The sequence below is a fragment of the Symphalangus syndactylus genome, chromosome 3, assembly GCF_028878055.3.
Source record: "Symphalangus syndactylus isolate Jambi chromosome 3, NHGRI_mSymSyn1-v2.1_pri, whole genome shotgun sequence".
NCBI classification, from domain to species: domain Eukaryota; kingdom Metazoa; phylum Chordata; class Mammalia; order Primates; family Hylobatidae; genus Symphalangus; species Symphalangus syndactylus.
Window position 1 is genome coordinate 19,826,657 of NC_072425.2, and position 24,152 is coordinate 19,850,808.

The following is a 24,152-nucleotide window of genomic DNA, read 5'->3' on the forward strand; positions in this document are numbered from 1 at the left end:
TTTCCTTATTTAAGGTGACAAAACAAATATGACCAGGAAACAGTCTGGCAAGAAATACACTAAAATATTAAATGGAATTGGTTAGGTCATGGGATTGTTCTTTTTCATCTTGTACTTTTTTTTTCTTCTTTCTTTTCTTTTTTTTTTTAGGGATGGAGTCTTACTATATTGCCCAGGCTGGTCTTGACCTCTTTGGCTCAAATGATACTACTCTCACTTCAGCCTCCCAAGGAGCTGTGACCGTAGGCATGTAGTCCTACCAGGCCTGGCTAATATATATATATATATTTTTTTAAATGGACAAAGTTTTGCTCTTGTTGCCCAGGCCTGGAGTGCAGTGGTATGGTCTTAGCTCACTGCAAATTTTGCCTCCCAGTTTCAAGTGATTCTCCTGCCTCAGCCTCCCAAGTAGCTGGGATTATGGGCGCCTGCCACCACATCCAGCTAATTTTTGTCTTTTTAGTTGAGACAGAGTTTCACCATGTTAGCCAGGATGGTCTTGAACTCCTGACCTCAGGTGATCAGCCCGCCTCAGCCTCCCAAAGTGCTGGGATTACAGGCGTGAGCCACTGTGCCTGGCCTGCCTGGGTAATTTTTTTAAAAATGTTTTGAAGAGATAAGGTCTCTCCATGTTTCCCAGTGTGGTCTTGAACTTCTGGGTTCAAGTGCTCTTTCCACCTTAGCCTCCCCAAGTGTTGGGACTACAGGCATGAGCCATCATGCCCGGCTAATTTTTTCTTAATGTATTTATTTAAAACTTCTTTTTCAAAATAACATATCTATATGCATACATGCACAGTTATATGCTTATAAGTAAATAAAGGAGGACTTTCTCAGAATGAAGACCTAGGTTATTTGGAATAGAAGTGGAGGAGACTTACTCTATACATACCTTTTGTGCTCTGAATTTTATGCTATGTGTATAAATTACCAATTCAAAAAATGAATTAAAATATAACCTCATAATTAAAAAAACATGAGTTTTACAAGGCGAAATAATATAAAAGGGCTTACACTGTGAAGTAGTATTGTCTAAAACATCCCTCTTACCTAGAGTCCTCATTTTTCAGAGGCAATCACTTTTGACTCTTGCTGATTTTAGTTTTCCTGGCGTTTACTTTCATTTCTCAAATACACTTTTATCACTCTTTCTTGGTTTATTAATTTATACATTCTCCTTTGATATCCTGCCACAATAAAGATTTCATTTACCTAAAAGCTACTCTTTTCCCTGCCCCATAGAAATAGTAGCAGGAGTAAGAATACTAATAGCAACTAACATTTATTAGTGCTTACTTTATGCCAGGCCTCTTTCAAGTAATCCACACATACTGTCTAATCCCCACCATACCTTCTGAATTTACGTTACCACTATTCTTGGTTTTCTCATTATTCGTTTTATTTTATTTATTTATTTTTAAGACAGGGGCTCCCTTTGTTGCGCAGGCTGGAGTGCAGTGGTGCGGTGATGGCTCATTGCAGCGTCAACCTCCTGGGCTTTTGTCAACCTCCTGGGCTGAAGCCGTCATCCCGCCTCAGCCCCCAGAGTAGCCGCGACTACAAGCATGCCCCTGGCTAATTTCTTTTTAAAGTAAAAACAAGTTTATTAGAGAAGTAAAGAAAGAAAAGAATGGCTACTCTGTAGGCAGAGCAGCCCTGAGGGCTGCTGGTTAGCTAATTTTTAAATTTTTTTGTAGAGACAAGGTCTCACTTTGTTGCCCATGCTGGTCTCGAACTCCTGGCCTCAAATGATCCTCCTGCCTTGGCCTCCCAAAGTGCTAGGATTGCAGGCTTGAGTCACTTTGCCTGGCGCATTATTCATTTTATTAATCATATTGTCAACTACCGGCAGCACGCTTTTTAAATGCTGATCATAGATGATGGTATTATCTAACTTTTTTGTGTTTTCACTAGGTGCTGTATATTGTTCTTAGGTCCTTACCTGTATTAACTCAGTAACTCTTGTCATCAAACCTATGGTCCAGGCTCTATTATTATTATTTCCATTTTATAAATGAGGAACTAAGGCATAAAGTTTACTCTGTGTAACATTGCGTAGACAATTAGTGGTACCAAGCCAGTCTGACTTCAAAACCCAGTCCTTTAACCCATCCATACACCATATTGATGGTATCCCTTTGATTCCATTTTGTAAGGTAAATTTTCATTCCCACTAGTTCCATCATCTTTTCTATGTTTTGCTTTTCTTTCTTTCTTTTTTTTTTTTAAGATAGAGTCTCACTGTGTTGCCCAGGCTGGAGCACAGAGGTATGATCACAGCTCACTGCAGCCCCGACCTCCTGGACTCTAACGATTCTCCTGCCTCAGACTCTGAGTAGCTGGGACCACAGGTGCAGGCCACCACACCTGGCTAATTGTTTCATTTTTGCTAGAGACAGGGATCTCACTTTGTTGCCCTGGCTGGTCTTGAACTCCTGGGTTCAAGCAGTCCTCCCATCTCAGCCTCCCAAAGTGCTGGGATTGCAAGCATTGAGCCACCACACCCAGCCTCTCTTCTTTTCTCATGCTTAGTTTTGGTCAGTTATAACTTCATGTTTTTATTTCACAGAACATAAAATTTACTTACCATTCTATAATCATAGTTAAATATTTTGTGTTTGATCTATACATGGATTCTAAAAGTTGAAAACAGATAATAAACAACATTTTGACATATAACTATGTAAATATTATACATAGCAAAGCCAGGAGTTGAGAAATGATCTTTCCTTCTCTGTAGTTCCAGTGTATATCTCAAATGAATTCATCCTTAAGTTCACATTCAAATGGATCACTCTTTTTTACACTATTTGTTTTTTGGGTTGGTTGGTTTGTTTTGAGACAGGGTCTTGCTATGTTACCCATGCTAGAGTACAGTGGCATGATCACAGCTCACTGCAGACTTGATCTTCGGGCTCAATGAATCCTCCCATCTCAGCCTCCTGAGTAGTTGGGACTACAGGTGTGTGCCACTACGCCTGGCAAATTTATTTTTTATTTTTTATTTTTGTTTGTAGAGACTGTGTTTTGCCATGTTGTCCAGGCTGGTCTTGAACTCCTGGGCTCAAGCTGTCTGCCTGCCTAGGCCTCCCAAAGTGCTGGGACTACAGACGTGAGCTGCTGTACCCTGCCCTGTTTTTCTTTTGTAACCTCTCTGGATCGAGTCCTTTCACATGTAGTTCCTTTCTCATGTTTTCTAGGTTCCAGCTTTCTTCACTGTGTTATATGGAAGGCACTAGGCTGGGCATTTTCAGTTTGCCCTGCCAGATCTACTTTTTACCTTTTGCCTCTTCTCCTACCCTGGGAGACTAACATTTATAGGCTGCTCCAACTGATATCTTTGCCCTCTGTCTTCCGGTTGGGCTCCACCAATGGAAAGGGTCAGCAGGAGATTGGAGGGCAGGAGTAGAGTGAGCACAGATGTGTGTTTCGCCAGCTCCCTCCCTTAAGTTTTGGGAACTGCCCCCTCCCCGTGCTGCACCAGGCCTAAGGGATAGTAACTTAGCCACAGGTCCTTAAAGTGTTCCTTGTTGGTTTCGCTTGACTCTGTTCACATCTTTGTAGCCTCCTTGTCAAACTCTTCCCAGTGACCCACTTGTGTGTCATCTGTTTCCTGCCAGGATTTTGATTGGTGGGAAGTAATAATATTGATATTTCTTCATATAATAATGATATTTCTTCATCAAATGTTGTTCTTTCAGAAGTTTCTTGAAATCTCTCATCTACTGATTGCCTCCCTCTCTTTTTATTTCTGTATGGAGCCTCGAGAGAGAAGATAAAATTATATGCTCAGTCCATCATGTATTGCTTTTTTAATTATATTACTCTTTTTAAAAAGAACATCTTTAATGGGATATTCAAATATCTTACAAGTTACCTTTTGGAAATATACAACTCAGTGGTTTTTAGTATCCTCACAGGTTATGTGCACCCATCACTACAGTCAATTTTAGAACATTCATTATCCCCAAAAGAACCCTGTACCCATTAGCAGTTATTATCCTCACTTTTTAAATGTGGGAAATAAACCTACATAAAAAGAATAGAAAGACTTTATGCTCTTGAACAGTATAAACTGACTCCAGCCTACCTGTTGTACCTTATTTTCTTTCTTTTTTTTTTTTTTTTTTTTTTGCTGTTGTTATACCTTATTTTCTCCTAGTTCCCATAATACATCATTTATTTAATTCAGGCTGTTTTCCTACTTGTGCTACAAAGTGTTATTAACTTACAATTGTTGTTGCTTCTCTTATATATTTTATTTATCTCTGTCTCTGATAATCTCTTAATCTCTTCTTTCTCTTTTGCCTATCCAAATTTTTCTCTTTATGAAGCATTTCCTGGCTACTCAAGCCTTCCAATATGTACCTTAAACATTTTTCATTTTAATTAACTAATTTTTTTTTTTGGAGTATTGCTGTGTTGCCCAGGCTGAACTTAAACCCCTGGTCTCAAGCAATCTTTCCACCTCAGCCTCCTGAGTAGCCAATGTGTCCGTTTTCTAAACTCCTTATTACTTTTATTCAGTTTCATGTAATTTAGTACTTATTTGCAGTTTTTTCTACATATGTGATCATATTTTCTCTCTATTACAACCAATAATTCTATTAATTGAAGAGATCACTTTTCACATTACTTTATATGGCCTTCATAATTCTTAGCACTTGACAGAATAATATTAGCAGGCTGGGAGCAGTGGCTCACGCCTGTAATCCCAGTACTTTGGGAGGCTAAGGTGGGTGGATCACCTGAGGTCAGGAGTTCAAGACCAGCCTGGCCAACATGGTGAAACCCCTTCTCTACTTAAAAAAATACAAAAATTAACCAGGCATGGTGATGGACACCTGTAATCCCAGCTACTTTGGAGGCTGAGGTAGGAGAATCACTTGAACCCAGGAGGCAGAGGTTGCAGTGAGCTGAGATTGCACCACTGCACTCCAGCCTGGGCAACAGAGTGAGACTCCATCTCAAAAAAAAAAAAAAAAGCATAATATTAGTAATCAGGTTTTCTCCTTCTATTGAGTGTCTTCACAACATACCTTGCCTAACAGCAAGGTGGGTGACACCAATAGCAGGATATCCCGATGGTGCAAAAGGAAAGCTACCCAGAAGCCGGGCATGGTGGCTCACACCTGTAATCCCAGCACTTTAGGAGGCCAAGGTGGGTGGATTACCTGAGGTCAGGAGTTCGAGACCAGTCTGACCAACATGGTGAAACCCCGTCTCTACTAAAAATACAAAAATTAGCCAGGCCTGGTGGTGTGTGCTTGCAGTCCCAGCTACTCAGAAGGCTGAGGCAGGAGAATCACTTGAACCCGGGAGGTGGAGGTTGCAATGAGCCGAGATCGCGCCACTGCACTCCAGCCTGGCAACAGAGACTCCATCTCAAAAAATATATATATATTCATTTTACTATTAAACATTTGAGTGTTTTCTCTGTTTTAAATATTTCTGTAGACATTTTAGTTATAGGGATCAATATAAATACAGCCTGTACTTCTTTTCTTAATTGAAAATAGTGCTAGTGGTGGTCATAGGGGTACTGATTGAGACAGAGTTGAACTAGCACAACAAAGGTAGACAGATAAACTTAGAGAAAGGAGTAGGGGGCCCAGAAACAAAAACATGTATTTTACCTGGCAACCCTAAATAGAAGAGACTGGCTCTAAATTGATAATCTGTGAATCTGCTGATGGTACCTAGGGGTCATTGTACTGTTCTCTCTACTTTTGTATATGTTTGAAATTTTCCATCATAAAAAAATTAAAAGATATAACTTAAAAAATAGAAATACCTTTCACAAAAACAATGAAAATATGAGACCTTACATTAATATGAACCAGGAAATATAGGACCTTTATGGAAAGAGTTATAAATGTATTTAATGACAATGTACCATAAATGGAAATAAATGCTATTGACAAAATTAGAAACATACAAATTCCCCAAATTGATCTCTAGATTTATTCATTTACTACTAAATGCAATGAATTTATTCCTCCTTTATTTTTTAAAAAAGTAGCCCGGCGTGGTGGCTTACCCCTGTAATCCCGGCACTTTGGAAGGCTGGGCAGGCGGATCACGAGGTCAGGAGATTGAGACCACGGTGAAAACCTGTCTCTACTAAAAATACAAAAAATTAGCCGGGCGCAGTGGCAGGCGCCTGTAGCCCCAGCTACTCGGGAGGCTGAGTCAGGAGAATGGTGTGAACCCTGGAGGAGGAGCTTGCAGTGAGCCGAGATCGTGCCACTGCACTCCAGCCTGGGCAGCAGAGCAAGACTCCGTCTCAAAAAAAAAAAAAAAAAAAAAGTGACTTCAATAGTACAAATCTTGTGAAATGTAGTTGACTCTTTATAATTTGATTCAAGTTAGCTGCATGTACCAATAGCCATACCCTAAATTCTTTGAAACACATCTGTCTTCTAGACTTTATTAGAGATACCTTGAGTTTATCAGGTTTCTACAAGACAGTTAAATTCTTTTTTTTTTTTTTTTTTTTTTATTATTTAGGTTTTAGGGTACATGTGCACAATATGCAGGTTTGTTACATATGTATACATGTGCCATGTTGTTTTGCTGCACCCATTAACTCGTCATTTAGCATTAGGTATATCTCCTAATGCTGTCCCTCCCCCCTCCCGCCACCCCACAACAGTCCCCGGAGTGTGATGTTTCCCTTCCTGTGTCCATGACTTCTCATTGTTCAGTTCCCACCTATGAGTGAAAACATGCGGTGTTTGGTTTTTTGTCCTTGCGATAGTTTACTGAGAATGATGATTTCCAGTTTCATCCATAAGACAGCCAAATTCTTAAATTCGTTTCCCGAAACTGTTTTGTCCCACTGAAAAAAGGTACTTGGGGCCAGCTTCTTCTATTCACAGACTTTAATGAAAAAGTTTTGCCCTTGAAGATGAGGCTGAATTTTAATAGGCATTTATGGATAGCATTTCTCAATTATATCTTTTACAGTTATGCATTAGTAATTGTTATATCTTTCAATCTTGTAAGTTCTTGAATTTGTGGATTTTCTCTTTTTCTTTTCAACTCCGCTTGCAGCTAATTCTTTTCTGAGTTCATCTTTTTCTCGTAGTATTTTAAGTGTAGCTAATAGCATCCAGGGCTAGCAACATACTGTTTCCCAACCTCTTTGTATAAATCAACAAGTTCATTAATCGTATTATCTGCTTTCTCAGTTTTCTCAGGCAAATGCAGTGTTACCATTGCATTATATAGGTCATCATTGTTTCCAGCCTTCGGTAACAGTTACTTGCTACTCAGTCGCAATTGCAGGTGTCACATATGTTACATGTTTGTTATGGCAATAACCTACTCCTGTTAACCAGTTTCTGGACTAGCTTTTCCTAAGTAAGGCAGCTGTAACAATCCTCAAATTGTAGTGCCTTCCTACAGTAGAGATGTATTTCTAGCTCCCATGCTAGCTACAAGTTGTCTGTGGTTTTGGGGCTCTGTTAAATGTGTCTTACTCAGTGTTCCAGGCTGAAGAACAGCCCTATCTTTGTCTTAGGTCAGAGGGAAAATTGAAAATGCTGAAACACTCAGTGCTCTTAATCTTCTCCTAAGATATGATATAAATAACTTACAATTATATTTCATTGGCCAAAGTAAGTTAATATGGCCAGGCCCAATGTTTGTATGGTAGGGAGTATTTGCCTCTCAAAGACTGTACTATAAGTCACCAGGTTCAAGGACAGGGATGTATATTTATCTCATAGGGAGAGGATAGAATAGTGTAGAACAGTAATACCATCTACATATCCATTTCTAGGTATATTTTCTAAAGCAGTGTTTTTCAAACATTCAGCTGAGTTCTTAGCTGAAGATAAACATTTGGAAGTTGTCAGTATGTAAGTGAGTGTGAATAAGATCGCCCAGGGAGAGGGAAGAGAGTACCAGAAACCTCATGGGAGAGGCATCTGTAAAGAACACTAAGAACAACCTGTCAGAAGTAGGGAGGGGAATAGGAAAAGAGCATGTCCTGGACCCTAGTTACAGAATTTTCTGCTCCAAAAAGTGTAACTTTTTTAAAAAAGAAAGCCTGAATGCAAGCATTTTTCATCTGTCTGGTTTGTACCATCACAAGACTTAATTTCCAAATAGTGTAAGAAGTTTAATATTAATATATACTCATTTACTATTACAGAGATTTGCCACAATATGGACAGAAGCAGTGGCAGTCCTATTTTGGAAGAACTTTTGATGTTTACACCAAACTCTGGAAGTTCCAGCAGCAGCATCGGTAAATGAATTTTATAGTTAAAGGAGAGTGAAGGCCTGTTTTGTATTAGTCACAGTTTTTATCTTCACTACTTCAGTGCTTTTTGTCTTGGTGCTTTTTCTTTTTTTCACCAACAAAGCAAAGGTAAATCTTGGTGCTTTTAAAATAACATATTTCATTTTATAACCCAAATGAAAACAAATTTCTTTCCTATTTATTTAAGATTTTAAAATGTATGGCCAGGCAGGGTGGCTCATGCCTGTAATCCCAGCACTTTGGGAGGCCAAGGTGGGAGGATTGCTTGAGCTCAGGAGTTTGAGACCAGGCTTGGCAGCATGGCTAAACCCTATCTCTACAAAATGCACAAAAATTGGCCAGGTGTGGTGCGCAGCTGTAATCCCAGCTACTCAGGAGGCTGTGGCACGAGAATCGCTTGAACCCTGAAGGGGGAGTTTGCAGTGAGCTGAGATTGCATCACTGCACTCCAGCTTGGGCAACAGAGAGAGACCCTGTCTCAAAAAAATAAATAAATAAAATAAATAATAAAATAAGGCTGGGTGCAGTGGCTCCTGCCTGTAATCCCAGCACTTTAGGAGTCTGAGGTGGGTGGATAACTTGAGGTCAGGAGTTCAAGACCAGCCTGGCTAACATGGCGAAACCGTGTCTCTACTAAAAATATAAAAATTAGTTGGGCATGATGGTGCACACCTATAATCCCAGCTACTCAGGAGACTGAGGCAGCAGAATCGCTTGAACCCGAGAGGCGGAGGTTGCAGTGAGCCCAGATCATGCCACTGTACTCCAGCCTGGGCAACAGAGCCACACTCTCAAAAAAAAAAAAAAAAAAAAAAAAAAAAGAGTAATGTTCTTGTCTGATTTTTAAAGACAATATTATATGTGGAATGGTTCAGATCAGCTAGAGCATAGGTAGGATGATTTATGGTTTCATTCTAAAATACATGTTTATTGGCCAAAGTAGTTTCTTTTTGTATTTCAACTTATAAATAGACATTTAATAAATGCTTTTTAAATTTAATGGAATGACTACATTGAAATCTAATGAAAAATTCATTAGCTTTGCTGAATTGGATGGTATTTTATCCTATTGAATTTACAGAGTTGATTAGTTTTGGAATTTATAGACTCATTTCTATTTTCTTGTATCCTATATAAAACAGACAAGTCTTGGATAATCGGTATGGCTTGAAGCGCTGGCAAATAGGAGAAATTGCTTCCAAGATTGGGCAGCTATACTATCATTATTAGTAAGTAAATTACACATGGAAAGAGTAAAGTGTTGTCTGATTAAAACACAGCATGCAGAAGTATACATACATAGTATACTCATTGCTAGGCATGAAAATCTTGAGTTACAAGTGAAACCCTAGTAGTTTGGACCAGACTGATGAAGACAATGTCGTGCAATAACCTTCCATAGTCAAAGTACTATTTGTTTTAAACGCTTGCCTCCCAAACACTTCATTTGGTCAGACTCATTTCTAACTTAAAAATTTGATCTTGGTTTTAGATAAATGATTAATACTAAAGGATTTATTGTTCTTGCAGCTTCACTTCTCTTAATAATGTGTAGCATTATATTATAACTTGTATGTATGAATGAATGGTTTTCAGAAGGATACTTTGAAAAACTCATACTTGCAGGATATGTTTGAAAGATATTTTTTATTATATCCTTAGAGCACTAACATCTATATAGTCCCATCCCTGAGTTCAGAAAACAAGAAGGGTCCTTTTAGGAATCTAAATCTCATCATCCTGAAGTGATAATCAGGTATACAATAAAAAAGGCTTGGACCATTTATAGTCTAAAAGGCAATAAAATGGCTGGGCATGGTGGCTTACGCCTGTAATCCTAGGACTTTGGGAGGCCAAGGCGGGTGGATCACCTGAGGTCAGGAGTTTGAGACCAGCCTAGTGAAACCCCGTCTCTACTAAAAAGACAAACAAATTAGCCAAGTGTGGTGGCAGGTGCCTGTAATCGCAGCTACTCAAGAGGCTGAGGCAGGAAAATTGCTTGAACCTGGGGGGCAGAGGTTGCAGTGAGCCGAGATCATGCCATTGGCACTCCAGCCTGGGCAACAAGAGTGAAACTCTGTCTCAAAAAATAAAAAATTAGAGAGAAAAAAAAAGAAAAGGCAATAAAACTTCTTCCATTTCCTACATTTTGGCATACCGCTCCAAATTCCCACCATTAAAATCACTTTCTTGGGTAGAATATTTTCTTAAAAAATCCCTTGTAAAACTAGAAATGTTTTCTCAGGTAGAAATATTTTCTTAAAAAGTCCCTTGTAAAACATAATTCATTAACATCCCTTGAAGATGCGTATGGATTAGTGCATTCCTCAGTTCTGTGAGGACAGAAATTAAAGAAATGGGCCAAAGGACTATATGGATTTGTGGAAGTGGCCTAGTCCTGGGAGAGAAGGATTTCACTGGATGGAATGCTGTTTGGAGAGTCCCTTCAAAGAATGAGGATAATGTGTAATATGGGTTGGCATCAGAAAAGGCTTGGATGCAGTGAGGAGGTTTTTCAAAAAATTTCATTACTATTTTTTATACATTGTAAGGGTGATATGATTATGTCTTGCTGGTTCAAATTTAGGACAGTCATTCCCACCCCCCACCCTGTGCCACAGAGGAATACAGCAGTATATAGAACAAGTATTTACTGTGGTGAAGAGTCTCTGACACTGTCATATTTAAAAATATATTTTTTCCTCGTAGCTTACGCACATCTGAAACCAGCTATCTGAATGAGGCTTTTTCTTTCTATTCTGCAATCAGACAGAGATCATATTATTCTCAAGTCAATAAAGAGGACAGGTATGTATCTGCTATGTTTTTAGAAAGATGAGGATAAAACATTCAGTATTTAGTCTGCATAGAAATTGTGCGGAAAAGCATACATTTGTTTATAACTTGTACTCATTTACTAGGCTTTACTGAGTGCCTACTGTGTAGTAGACCTTCGAAAGCATAGAGAAGTATATGTTACCTAAGCAATAAATATCAAAGATGTTGTAACAGATGTCACAATGCCAAAGGAGTTTGGGTTATTGTTTTACAAGAGATTGGCTCCACACAGATTTAATAGAAAAGAAATGACTCCAAAACAAGGCTTAGCTAATAACATTTATTTAGCCTGTGTAATCTTAATTCATATCTCTTCAAAAGCCTGGTGACAACTGTCATGTAGGACCAGGGGATAGTCTGCTAATGCTGTTTGAATTTTCTGTTTTTGTTTTTTTTTTTTTTTTTTTTTTGAGATGGAGTCTCGCTCTGTTGCCCAGGCTGGAGAGCAGTGGTGCGATCTCAACTCACTGCAACCTCCACCTCCACTTCCTGGGTTCAAGCAATTATCCTGCTTCAGCATCCCAAGTAGCTGAGATTACAGGCATGTGCCACCACCCCCGGCTAATTTTTTTTGTATTTTTTAGTAGAGATGGGGTTTCACCATGTTGGCCAGGCTGGTCTCGAACTCTTGACCTCAAGTGATCCACCCGCCTTGGCCTCCCAAAGTGCTGGGATTACAGGCGTGAGCCACCACACCCAGCCTGGACTGTGATTTTATTACTTCCAGATGAGTATGGAATTGTGGAAGAAAGCAGAGATCTTCTGGAGAATCTTTCTTGCTAGTATTCTGGGAATTGTTGGATGAGAAAGTTCAGGCACAGAAGGTCTGAATATTCTCTCTACCCCAGCAACAGAACGCACAGTTTTTATATGGTGAAAAGATTATATTCTCTTAGCAATAGAAGAAAACAGTTTTGACATGTTTTTCTCGAGAACACTTTGTGGTTGACTGTTGTAAGCTTTCCAACTAAACAGTGACATTTTGGGGAAAGCCCCATTCTTGTAAATCTCCTTAATTTCCTTGCATGTCTTGTTCAGACTTGTCTAGGGGCGTTTGCATGGCACATGTAAGGGATGCAGATGTTGGAGTGTACATTTTTCATATCTTTTTGTCATCCCCTTACATCAGAAGTTCCATCAATTACTTTTCCCTTAGGTTGTCCTATAGTTTGCTTCACATATTTTCACTACAGATATATTTCCTCCAACCCTAATTTAAAAAAAAAAAAAAAAAAAAAAAAAAAAAAAAAAAATTCTTGCTATACTATTTGTCTTAATTCTTGGCGAGATAAATTATATCTAAAAAATGCGAAAGAGCTGTGTAACATTTTATCGGCATTAAAAATACATAGAAGCAGAGAACTATTTTAAGTAATAGAAAAACACCTTGTATAATTTACTTTTCTGCATTTTCGAATTTGACAAAAGGGAAATTGGCTTTAATCTTAATACCCAACAGTTTGATTTATTGCCATAATTTTATGCCTTAATAACAAACATCAAATTTGAATTGTTTTCCTGTGCAGTTTCCTAGATCAGAGCATATTATTTAGAAGTAGGATTATTTGGACTCAGGATGACAAAAACTCTTGCTTTGTGCCAGTAAATTAGAATCAAAGGACAATCTGGTATGCAAAACCTTGACCTTGCTGTGTGTGGTTAGGAGGGGCTTTGTTCAGTTTGTAGGTTGTTTCTTAGTTTACACAGGGTAAGAGTGCCAGTCAAGATTGCAATCAGCAACAGCTGCTAAAATCAAGAGCCAGGAGAGAAAACCAAGTAAGGAAATATTCCACAATTTCACAGTTCATTTAAAAGGCAAAAATCTTCACTCCTCAAAAGGAACAAGTTCTCTCTGCACTGTCTCGACAGCTAAGGATTATGTCGAGACCAAGAGGAATAAGTAGTTTGTTCCAGCAATCTCAAGGTTAGTGTCTGTCACTAAGCATAGACCACTCCCAGAACATCTCATTCCATGGGTCCATCCTACTTAGGAGAGGAGATATTACATACAGCCACTCCTCCTAGGAGCTGCATACTCCAATTCTGTTGCAATTGGCCAAAGCTGAACCTGGTTGGATATGGAGAAGGTGAAGATTCTGAATACCCAGGAGGTTGTGGGGAGATGTTACAGTGAGCCACCTGGAAGAACAGAGTTTCCTAGGCAAATGTGTAGTTAAAGAGTCAGTGTCTTGTAAGTAGGAAGCCTAGCAGGTTGGACAAGGCTGGAATTCTGGAGTCCAGAAGTTTGTTAAGAGCTTTAAAAAAATGGCCGGGTGCAGTGGCTCACACCTATAATCCCAGCACTTTGGGAGGCCAAGGCAGGCAGATCATGAAGTCAGGAGATCGAGACCATCCTGGCTAACATGGTAAAACCCCGTCTCTACTAAAAGTACAAAAAATTAGCTGGGCGTGGTGGCACGCGCCTGTAGTCCAAGCTCGGGAGGCTGAGACAGGAGAATCGCTTGAACCGGTGAGGCGGAGGTTGCAGTGAGCCGAGATCGTGCTACTGTACTCCAGCCTGGGTGACAGAGTGAGACTCCATCTCAAAAAAAAAAAACTTCATAAAAAGCCTTCAGTTTTACATTCATATTTCCCACTGGACGAAACTTAATACTGTCACCACTTATGTTGACATTGACAACATGTCAACATGTCATTTATTGTTCAGAAGAAACATAGAGTAAGTAAAGTTTGCTTGGTATTATTTTAAGAAACATAATTTTAAAGAACATAAGGAGAATGTGTAACTTCAGAAGAGGTAGAGGGTGAAAGTGAATAATAAAATTACGATTATTACAGTAGAAGGCAGGAAAGGAAAATAAACTCCAGTTATGTTGATGTCAACATAAGTGGCGACAGTATTAAGTTTTTTTCAGTGGGAAATATGAATGTAAAATTGAAGGCTTTGGCACTTTGTAATGGTGCTGATGATAAAGAGGGCTGGATGTGGACCCTTCCAGTGAGTCACACTGTTTTTTCTGCAGTTTGATATGGAGTCAGTTGGTAGGCTAGGGGTTGTGGTTCAGGTTATCGGGCTTGATTGAGGTGGCCTCTCATGTATGAGTGGACAGCGCTGACGCATTTCATCTGTGCTTTGCTGCAGTTCATCACAGTGGCTTCCAAAATAGAAAGCACCCACCCACTTCTGTATGCTTATTGAATATAAGGGATCAGCTAAGTATGGCCTGTTTGCGTGCCAGATTGGGCCCATGGCCTGTTTTTGTACTGTGTGGCAGTTTAGATTTTTTTTCTTTCTTTTTTTTTTTTTTTTACATTTTCAAAGGGTTGTAAAAAGGGAAAAGATGAATATGCTACAGGCACCAAATGTGGCCTGCAAAGCTTAAAATATTTACCATCTGGCCCTTTGTAGAAAGTTTGCTGGTTGTATAATCCGTGATATAGATTCATAGAACCTATTTTTTTAATCAAAAAAGTAACAGAATTAAGTCATTCATATTTCAAGTTTGAATTGACATCATCCTTCTACTAATTTTCTTTGTTTTGAATTCCACTTTCGACAATATGATAGGCTAGATAGCCTGAAATACTAAACACCTAGAAATGCTGGATAAAATAGGACAATCATCCTTTTAAATGGAAAACTTGGTTGTCAAGAAAGTAAGGAAGTCCCTAGTTCATTTTCCCATTGCTGTGGTGACCTTGGAGGGTGGGGCAATTGGTTTGGGTGACATAAAAGAGCAAGGAAGAAGAAAATTGAAACTAGAAGGGGAAGGTATGATGTATAAGAAGGATTGGTAAGAAAAAAATACCCCTTGTATTCTAAAACATCGATTTGATGGGGCAGTAATCATCATAACAATGGCTGATTGACATTATTAAAATAAAATGGAGCCAAATCTAGATAACAATAATATGAAAGAAGAAAGGGGATAAAGAATTAAACCATTCTAATGTCCATTTATTGTTCAGAAGAAACATAAAGTTTACTTGTTAATATTTTAAGAAAACTATAATTAGAATGTGTAACTTCAGAAGAGGTAGAGGAGGAAAGTGAGTAACAAAATGATGATCATTACAATGAAAGGCAGGAAGGGAAAATAAATGCCAAAAAGTATAAGTAGCACAAAATAATAAAATAGAAACAAATCCAAATCATGGTAAGTAAAAGTGATCTAAACTTCCCTGTTAAAAGACAAAGATTATCAGTATGCCTCTTAGAAAAACCCAATAATATACTGTTTTTAAGAGACTCTTCAAGGCCAAGAACGGTGGCTCACACCTGTTATCCCAACACTTTGGGTAGCTAAGATGGGAAGATCACTTGAGGCCAGGAGTTCAAGACCAGCCTGGGAAACATAGCAAGACCTGGTTTCTACAAAAAATAAAAATAAAAAAATTACCCAGGCGTGGTGGCACATGCCTGCAATCCTAGTTACACAGGAAGCTGAGGTGAGAGGATTGCTCGAGCCCAGGAGTTTGAGGCTGCAGTGATTTATGATGGTGCCACTGCACTTCAGCCGGGGAAATAGGGCAAGACTGTCTCTTTTAAATAAATAAGTAAATCCTTCAAAGATTTAAGGTAGACAGAGAAAGATAATGAGACAGCTACTAAGGGGAAGAAATGTGTACGTGTATACGCACTTCTTATGTGTATACTGTGTGTATATTTAAAGGTAGAAAGTATTATTGAGAATAGAGGCTTACTCTAAGATGAAAGGAACGATTCAGGAAAATATAAAAATCATAAACTTATGTATACCTAATAACGTAGCATTATAATAAAGCAAAGTGTTTTTTTAAAGTGGGGAAATTAATGATCTGATGTACATGGGAATTTTTGATATATGATATTTAATAATTTATATATCAAGAAGACAAGAAATTATAAGATCTGAGTAACAATTAAATTTGTTCCAGTATACCTAAAATTGTGTGCAACAGTATATATATGTTACTTCCAAACTTATATGAAAATTTGTGAAATTAACTGATACTTGCCACAACACAAGTTTAATACAAGGTTCAATAAAGTGTGTGTTGGCCGGGCGTGGTGGCTCACGCTTGTAATCCCAGCACTTTGGGAGGCCGAGGTGGGCGGATCACTAGGTCAGGAGATCGAGACCACGGTGAAACCCCGTCTCTACTAAAAATACAAAAAATTAGCCGGGCGTGGTGGCAGGAGGCGGAGCTTGCAGTGAGCCGAGATTGCGCCACTGCACTCCAGCCTGGGCGACAGAGCGAGACTCCGTCTCAAAAAAATAAATAAATAAATAAATAAATAAATAAATAAATAAATAAATAAATAAATAAAATAAAGTGTGTGTTGTTTAACCATGGTACGATTTCATTAAAAACAAAAATAAAACATAATTTTAAAAAAATCAGTAGCTGCATGTGCAGCCCAGCTCCTCAGAAGGCTGAGGTAAGAGGATTCCTCGAACCCAGGAGTTCAAGTCCAGTCCGGGCAATATAGCAAGACTGCATCTCTTAAACAAAAAAAATCAATAAGTTTGTCAATCAGTAGACACATTTCTAAGTAACTCATGGGTCGAAAGAATTTTTTTTAAATTTTATTATGGAAAATACTGAACATACACAAAAAAATACACTCTTGTAAGGCTATTATTTGTGATGTAGGATATGGAAAGCAGGAGGAAATGTCAGGTTTGAATTGATAATTGGTATGTGTAAAATGTTATATGTGAACAGATAAAATATATTGCAAGGGGCTTTTCATAAGTTAAAGGATGCATATTGTTACGCCTAGCAATCACTTAAAGAACAATAACGAAGTAGTATAACTAGGAAGCCAATAGATGATATAAAATGGAACACTAAAAAATATTTGATTAACCAAAGAGAAAGCACAACAGGAACAACAGAGGAACACAGCAAGAGAATGAGCAAATAGGAAACAAATAGCAAGGTGGTAGATATAAACCTAGCCAAAGCAATAATGACATTAAATGTAATCAGTCTAAATACATCAAGTAAAAGGCACAGATATAGTCAAAGTGGACAGAAAATCAGGACCTAAGTATATACTGCCCACAAAACATGTGAATTTGAATTAAAAGCCACAGATAATTGAAAGAAGGATAGAAAAAAGATATACAAACAATAAGCATGAAAAAGCTGACTTGATTATACTAATAGCAGAAAAATGAGATTTTAAGATAATGTTCTTCCTGGAATCCTTTTCACCTCTTATTTTCCTGCCTGTAGTCTTCCACGCTTCCTTGTATTCTTAACTTAAACATTTACTACTTTCTTTAGGAAGCCTTTTCTTACCGAAGATCTAGTCCTGTGGGCACAAATAGCATTCTTTGTTTCTCCTATCATTATATTATTCCATTGTGTTTTAAGCATTTATCTCTCTCCTGTATATTTTAAGTTCTTTCCTGTCTGTAAGATCTTTGAAGAAGGAAATATCTCTAGTTTTTTACAATTGTACTTTTAGCAATTAACATAGTATCTGATGCACCTAGGTTCTCAATAAATACTTGTTGAATGAATGAATATATGAATAAACAGCTTAATAAATCAGTAAGAAATATGTTAGAAAGACTATATGGTTATATGTAGAAATGTTTATAATTGTACAAAAAAGGATGGAAGTTTTTAAAAGCTGTCAGAAAATTAAAAAAATCAAAAAGCATTCTTTTTTAAGCTAATGAGTAATTTTTCATTTATCTTCCATAGACCTGAATTGGTAGTTAAGAAGTTACGATATTATGCAAGATTTATAGTAGTTTGTCTTCTTCTCAACAAAATGGATGTTGTAAAGGATCTGGTAAAGGTAAATGCACTTTAAAATAGTTCAAATTCTAATCTCTAGTTGTATATGGATGATCTTATTTTTTTAAAACAGATTTTAGGTTAAAATAATTTTGATATATCAAAGTAGTTACAATATTCAAAGTATAGTAACTTCTGACAAGGGTAATGATAAAAAAAATTTTCCAACTCTGTTCATGTTACAAATACACTAATCTGAGATAATTATCTTGATTCCTTGCTTTTGTCCTTTCTGCATATTTTACATTTCAAAGCCCATCAATTGATGGCTGGGAATGCAAACAAACAAAAATTCTTAGTTTAAGAGAAAATAATTGAAATGTTATGTCAAGAAAAAGTACATAATGCTTTACAAAGGGATTGCGAATGATTTTCGTTTTCCCACCACTTCAGAGTGTCTGCATAAAGTCTCTCCTTCATTAACTCAGGTGATTAAGAGTTAAGTGTCTTCAGACCCTCTTAATACCTGTAATCATTGCATATTAAATTCTGGTTGCACTCTGTACTCAATAGTTTCAATGACATACTTAATTTTGTATCAAGTATAACATGCCGTTGTTTTTTTGGGTTTTGTGGAGTTTTTTTTTCCTTTTTTTTTTTTTTTTTTTGAGGCAAGGTCTTGCTCTGTCACCCAGCTGGAGTGCAGTGGCATGATCTTGTCTCACTGCAACCCCTGCCTCCCAGGCTCAAGCAATCCTCCCACCTTAGCCTCCTGAGTAGCTGGAATCATAGGCTCTAACAACCACTCCTAGCTAATTTTTGTGTTTTTTTGTAGAGACAGGGTTTCACCATGTTGCCCAGGCTGGTCTCAAACTCATGAGTTCAAGCAATCCGCCAGCCTCGGCCTCCCGAAGTGCTGGGATTACAGGCGTGAGCCACCGTGCCCAGCTCAACATGCCAGTTTTGACAAGGCCACCAGAAGTAGCTCTCTGTACTCCTTTTCTACCTTCCTTTATACCCAGTTACCATTAAAAATATTTCCAAAAACCATGTAATATAAATCCAAATAAAGTCAGGAAGTATTTTTAGAAATATATAATTTTTTGTAGTGGTAGGGTCTCACTATGTTGCCTAGGCTGGTCTCGAAATCTTGGCCTCAAATGATCCACCTCAACCTCCCAAAGGGCTGGGATTACAGGTGTGAGATACTGCATCTAGCCTCATTTTTTTTAATGTTAAAATTTTTGAATTTCTCTTTTCTGATTTTTTCATTAATGAATTCATTGCTGATGTAGTACTGATAGGAAATAGATCTCTGTGAAGACTTTATTTGATGGGTATTATTCTGAAGTTTGTGACTTTTGAAGAAAATTTATTTGGTTTTCATCTTTGTTTTTGGTTATAATCAGGACTATTGCTAATAATCAAATTTTGTAAGTATGTCGGTTTCTGTCAGGAATATGGTTCTATATGGCTGTGTGTTTTTATGGGTTTTTTAATAACCTTTTTGGTGATGTTTTTAAAATCAGGAATTGTCAGATGAAATTGAAGATTATACTCACCGATTTAATACTGAAGATCAAGTGGAATGGAACTTGGTGCTTCAAGAAGTAGCAGCTTTCATTGAGGTCAGTTTTTGATAAGAAAAATCATAATTATTGATAAATGACCATGTAGTTTATATTTTTATTGCGTCTATATGTCAAGAAGAAGGAATAACTTACTCTATTGATATTTAGTCTTGGCCATTCGTTAAGTTCTTACTGCTTTTTTCTTTAGGCGGATCCTGTAATGGTATTAAATGATGATAATACCATTGTTATCACATCGAATCGCCTTGCTGAAACAGGAGCTCCATTGCTGGAACAGGGCATGATTGTGGGACAGTTGTCTCTGGCTGATGCACTCATTATTGGTAATTGTAATAATCAGGTAAAGAATTGTGAAGGAATTATGCTTAAAATTCACTGTGAAAAATAGTGCTGTTGATGATCACAGAATTGTTTTCTTATAAATATTCTAACACCCTCTTGTGAGGAAATTGCTGATTAAATTATGCTGTGTGCAGATACGGAATATATTACAGATATTTAAATAGATTAGAAACAATTTTTAATAACATATGAGATACTCATGATACAGTAAATGAAAATAAACTTGCTATGGAGCCAGGAAGCAGAATTATTTCATATATGTTAGAATGTCTATATGTATGCACATAGGAAAAAGACTAGGAAGAAATTTTACAAATATCTAAGTTTTATCTCCAAATAACCAAATTATAGGGGATTTTTATTTTATTTTTTACAACATTCTAAAGTGTCCAAAATTTCTGGCCCGGCACAGTGGCTCCCACCTGGAATCTCAGCACTTTGGGAAGCCCAGGTGGTTAGATCACTTGAGGTCAGGAGTTCAAGACCAGCCTGGCCAACACGGCGAAACCTCATCTGTACTACAAAATGCAAAAATTAGCCAGCCATGGTGGCATGCGCCTGTAATCCCAGCTACTCAGGAGGCTGAGGCAGGAGAATCACTTGAACCTAGGAGGCGGAGGTTGGAGTGAGCCAAGATCACGCCACTGTACTCCAGCCTGGGTGACAGAGCGAGACTGTGTCTCAAAAATTAATAATAATAATAAAGTTTCTAAAATGAGTATGTACTACTTTCCAATCGAGCAAAAAGGAGTGAAGAGTTGGTGTTTTTTGTTTTTTGTGGGGTTTTTTTGAGATGGAGTCTTGCTTTGTCACCCAGGTGGGAGTGCAGTGGCAAGATTTTGGCTCACTGCAACCTCCATTTCCCAGGTTCAAGCGATTCTCCTGCCTCAGCCTCCCAAGTAGCTGGGATTACAGGCACATACCACCACACCTGGCTAATTTTTATGTGGTTAGTAGAGACAGGGTATCATCATGTTGGCCAGGCTGGTCTTGAACTCCTGACCTCAAGTGATCCTCCTGCCTCAGCCTCCCAAAGTGTTGGAATTACAGGTGTGAGCCACCGCACTTGGCCAGGAGTTGTTTTTGCGTAAATTTGTCAAAAGTGAATTTCAAATGTTTTTTCATGACAGAGTAGCCCCATGATGATGAGATTTAATGTACTAGAAATGAAATTTACTGGAAATTACACCAGTGAATACATTTTTCTAGATGTGTTTTTTATACAAGTTTAATTTTGGATCCTATCCTAGCATCTATCAATCACTTTTGTTATTGTTAAATTTTTCTGGTATTTCTCCATTTTTGGCTTTTATGACCATTATTTTGCAAATGTCTACAACATTTTTGAAATTATAGTATGAATATACTAAATGGAAAAATTTTGAAACATTTATGGTTTGTACAGTTATACTATCTTAAGGCTCGGTATTTTTCTCACTTTTTTTTAATTCAAAGAAAATTTTTCTAATCAGAAAAATATAAATTAAAACCAAATGAGATATCACCGACCCAGATGACTAAAAACAAAAGAGACCAAGAAACTGATAATAGCATATCCTGGCAACTAGTACGAGAACTGAATATTTCATACTATGTAGAAATAGAAATTGATAGATTCACTTTAGAAAAGTGGCAGGCATTATCTAGTACAGCTCCATATGTGCACACTCTATGACCAAGCATTTCCAATATTTTCTTACTGATCTGTAAGAGTTCCGAATATATTCTACATGAAAGTCCTTTGTCAGATTTTTGTATTGAACTATCTTCTCCTACTCTTGTCTTGCCTTTTACTCTCTCCTGATATCGCCTGTCTCTTTCCTTTTTTTAAACATCTGTTAAAATATTTATTAGTATCTACTCAATGCCAGATGCCCTTGTTCCAGATACTGAGATTCCAGTGAACAGAAGTCCTTAATTTTAATGTAGTCTAATTTATAATTTTTTTCCTTTCTGGTATGAGCTTTTTTGTGTCCTATTTTGAGAAATCATTGCTTACCTTACCTTTCATATTTAGATCAATGATCTCTTTGAGATTTATTTTAATGTGAAGTATGGGTCAAATTTTCCTTCTGGATTTCCAGTAGACCTAGCACCATTTACTAAAAAGACCATCTTTTCCCTGCCACACTGCAGTGTCACTTTTATCATAAATCTGATGTTCAAATATATTTGAGTCTGATTCTGTTCCTTTGGTCTGTATGTCTATTATGCTGATACTTCTGACTTCTTTATTATGGCATTTTAATAGGCCTTGATATATTGTAGTAAATGAAATATTGATTTTTTCTAATTTTTTCTCTTTCATTGATTCTGATTCTTATTTTTATTTCCTTCTTCCTATTTTGAATTTAATTTGCTTAGATAACTGACTCTATCTATTTATTTATTTATTTATTTATTTATTTATTTATTTATTGAGACAGAGTCTTGCTCTGTCTCCTAGGCTGGAGTGCAGTGGTGCAATCTCAGCTCACTGCAACTTCTGCCTCCTGAGTTCAAGCGATTCTCCTGCCTCAGCCTTCCTAGTAGATGGGGCTACAGGTGCGTGCCACCATGCCCGGCTAATTTTTTGTATTTTTAGTAGAGACAGGGTTTCACCGTGTTAACCAGAATGGTCTTGATCTCCTGACCTTGTGATCCGCCCACCTCGGCCTCCCAAAGTGCTGGGATTACAGGCGTGCCACCTCACCTGGCCAACTGACTTTATTTTTATTTTTGAGACAGAGTCGCACTCTGTCCCTCAGGCTGGAGTGCAGTGGTGTGATCTTGACTCGCTGCCACCTCTTGCTCCTGGGTTCTAGTGATTTTCCTGCTTCAGCGTCCCGAGTAGCTGGGATTACAGGCATGTGCCACCACAGTGGCCCAGCTAATTTTTGTATTGTTAGTGGAGACAGGGTTTCGCCATGTTGGCCAGGCTGGTCTCAAACTCCTAGCCTCAGGTGATCTGTCCCCCGCTTGGCCTCCCAAAGTGTTGGGATTACAGGTGTGAGCCACTACGCCCTTTTTCCTCTTCTAATATAAAAATCCCTGGGCTGGACATGGTGACTCATGCCTTTGGGCATGGTGGCTCATGTACTTTGGGAGGCAAAGTGGGGTGGATCGCCTGAGGGTCAGGAGTTCTAGACCAGCCTGACCAACATGGCAAAATCTGATCTCTACTAAAAATACAAAAATTAGTTGGGCATGGTGGCATGTGCCTATAATTCCAGCTACTTGGGAGGCTGAGGCAGGAGAATTGCTTGGACCCAGGAGGCGGAGGTTGCAGTGAGCTGAGATTGTGCCACTGCACTGCAGCCTGGGCAACAGAAGAAGACTCCATCTCTAAATAAATAAATAAAATAAAAATCCAAAGTTGTAAAATTCTCTTTAAGCATTACTTGAATTTTATTCTACATATTTTGTGATTTTGTATTTTTTCCAATCCTGCTCCTATAATATTTTATATTTTTTATTTTCTTTCAGTTGAATGTATTTTCTAATTTCTTTTTTAACTCTTACCAACAGTATATTGCACATCTCCAACTTGAGTTTGATAATTGTTTTTTTCAGCATTTTGAAGATTTAATTTCATTATCTTCTTCTCTCATTTCTGTTGAGAAATTGTCTGTTAGATTTATTGGTCATACATTATATCCATTTAAGGAAATGTTTCTTTCCTCTGTGTGTTTTTAAGATTTTCTCACTTTCTTTGATTCTTTGCAGTTGTACTATGTTATATTCAGGTGCAGTTTTCCTTATTTATCCTGCTTGAGGTTCACAGAGTTTCTTGAATCTGTGGGCTTATGTCTTTCATCTATTTTGAAATACGGTTATTACATCTCTGAATATTGTTTCTCTTCTATTCTTTTTCTCCTCCACTTCTAGGACTCAGTTACATGTTTGTAGACCCTTTCACAGTGCCACATGTGTCTGTTATATTCTTTTATGTGTTTTTCATCATTTTTTCCTCTCTAGGTTTTAGTTAGGCTGTTTTCTGTTGACTTCTTTTCTGTTGACTTCTTTTCCGTTTCACTAACCTTGTCTTCTGATGTGTTTAATCTGCTATTTAACCTTTTATTAAGTTTCATATTTCACATATTGTCTTTCTTAGCTCTGGATTTTTCCATTTGATTGTTGTTTTATAGAGTAAATTTTTTTTTCCTAGCCTAGGCAGCATGATGAAACCCCATTTCTATAAAAAATACAAATATCAGGCCAGGCGGTGGCTCATGCCTGTAATCCCATTACTTTGGGAGGCCTAGGTGGGTGGATCACTTGAGGTTAGGAGTTCGAGACCAGCCTGACCAACACGGTGAAACCCTGTCTCTACTAAAAATAAACCAGGCATGGTGGCTCATGCTTGTGATCCCAGCTACTTGGGAGACTGAGGCAGGAGGATCACTTGAACTCTGGAGGCAGAGGTTGCA

General features: G+C 37.9%; 1 protein-coding gene across 8 annotated transcripts in view; it reads left to right on the top strand.

Moving 5' to 3' along the window:
- Nucleotides 1-24,152, top strand: part of SCAI (suppressor of cancer cell invasion) — a 195,020-nt gene that overhangs the window by 107,602 nt on the left and 63,266 nt on the right. For all 8 annotated transcript variants that reach the window (XR_010119972.1, XR_010119973.1, XR_008656491.2 and 5 more), the window contains 6 exons: nucleotides 8,162-8,257; nucleotides 9,415-9,501; nucleotides 10,982-11,080; nucleotides 17,774-17,870; nucleotides 19,339-19,437; nucleotides 19,589-19,741. Coding sequence is in view for 3 of the 8 variants with exons in the window: in XM_055271089.2 (XP_055127064.1) it covers nucleotides 8,162-8,257; nucleotides 9,415-9,501; nucleotides 10,982-11,080; nucleotides 17,774-17,870; nucleotides 19,339-19,437; nucleotides 19,589-19,741 (631 nt within the window). In the remaining 5 variants the exon portion in view is untranslated. The remainder of the gene's footprint in view (nucleotides 1-8,161; nucleotides 8,258-9,414; nucleotides 9,502-10,981; nucleotides 11,081-17,773; nucleotides 17,871-19,338; nucleotides 19,438-19,588; nucleotides 19,742-24,152) is intronic.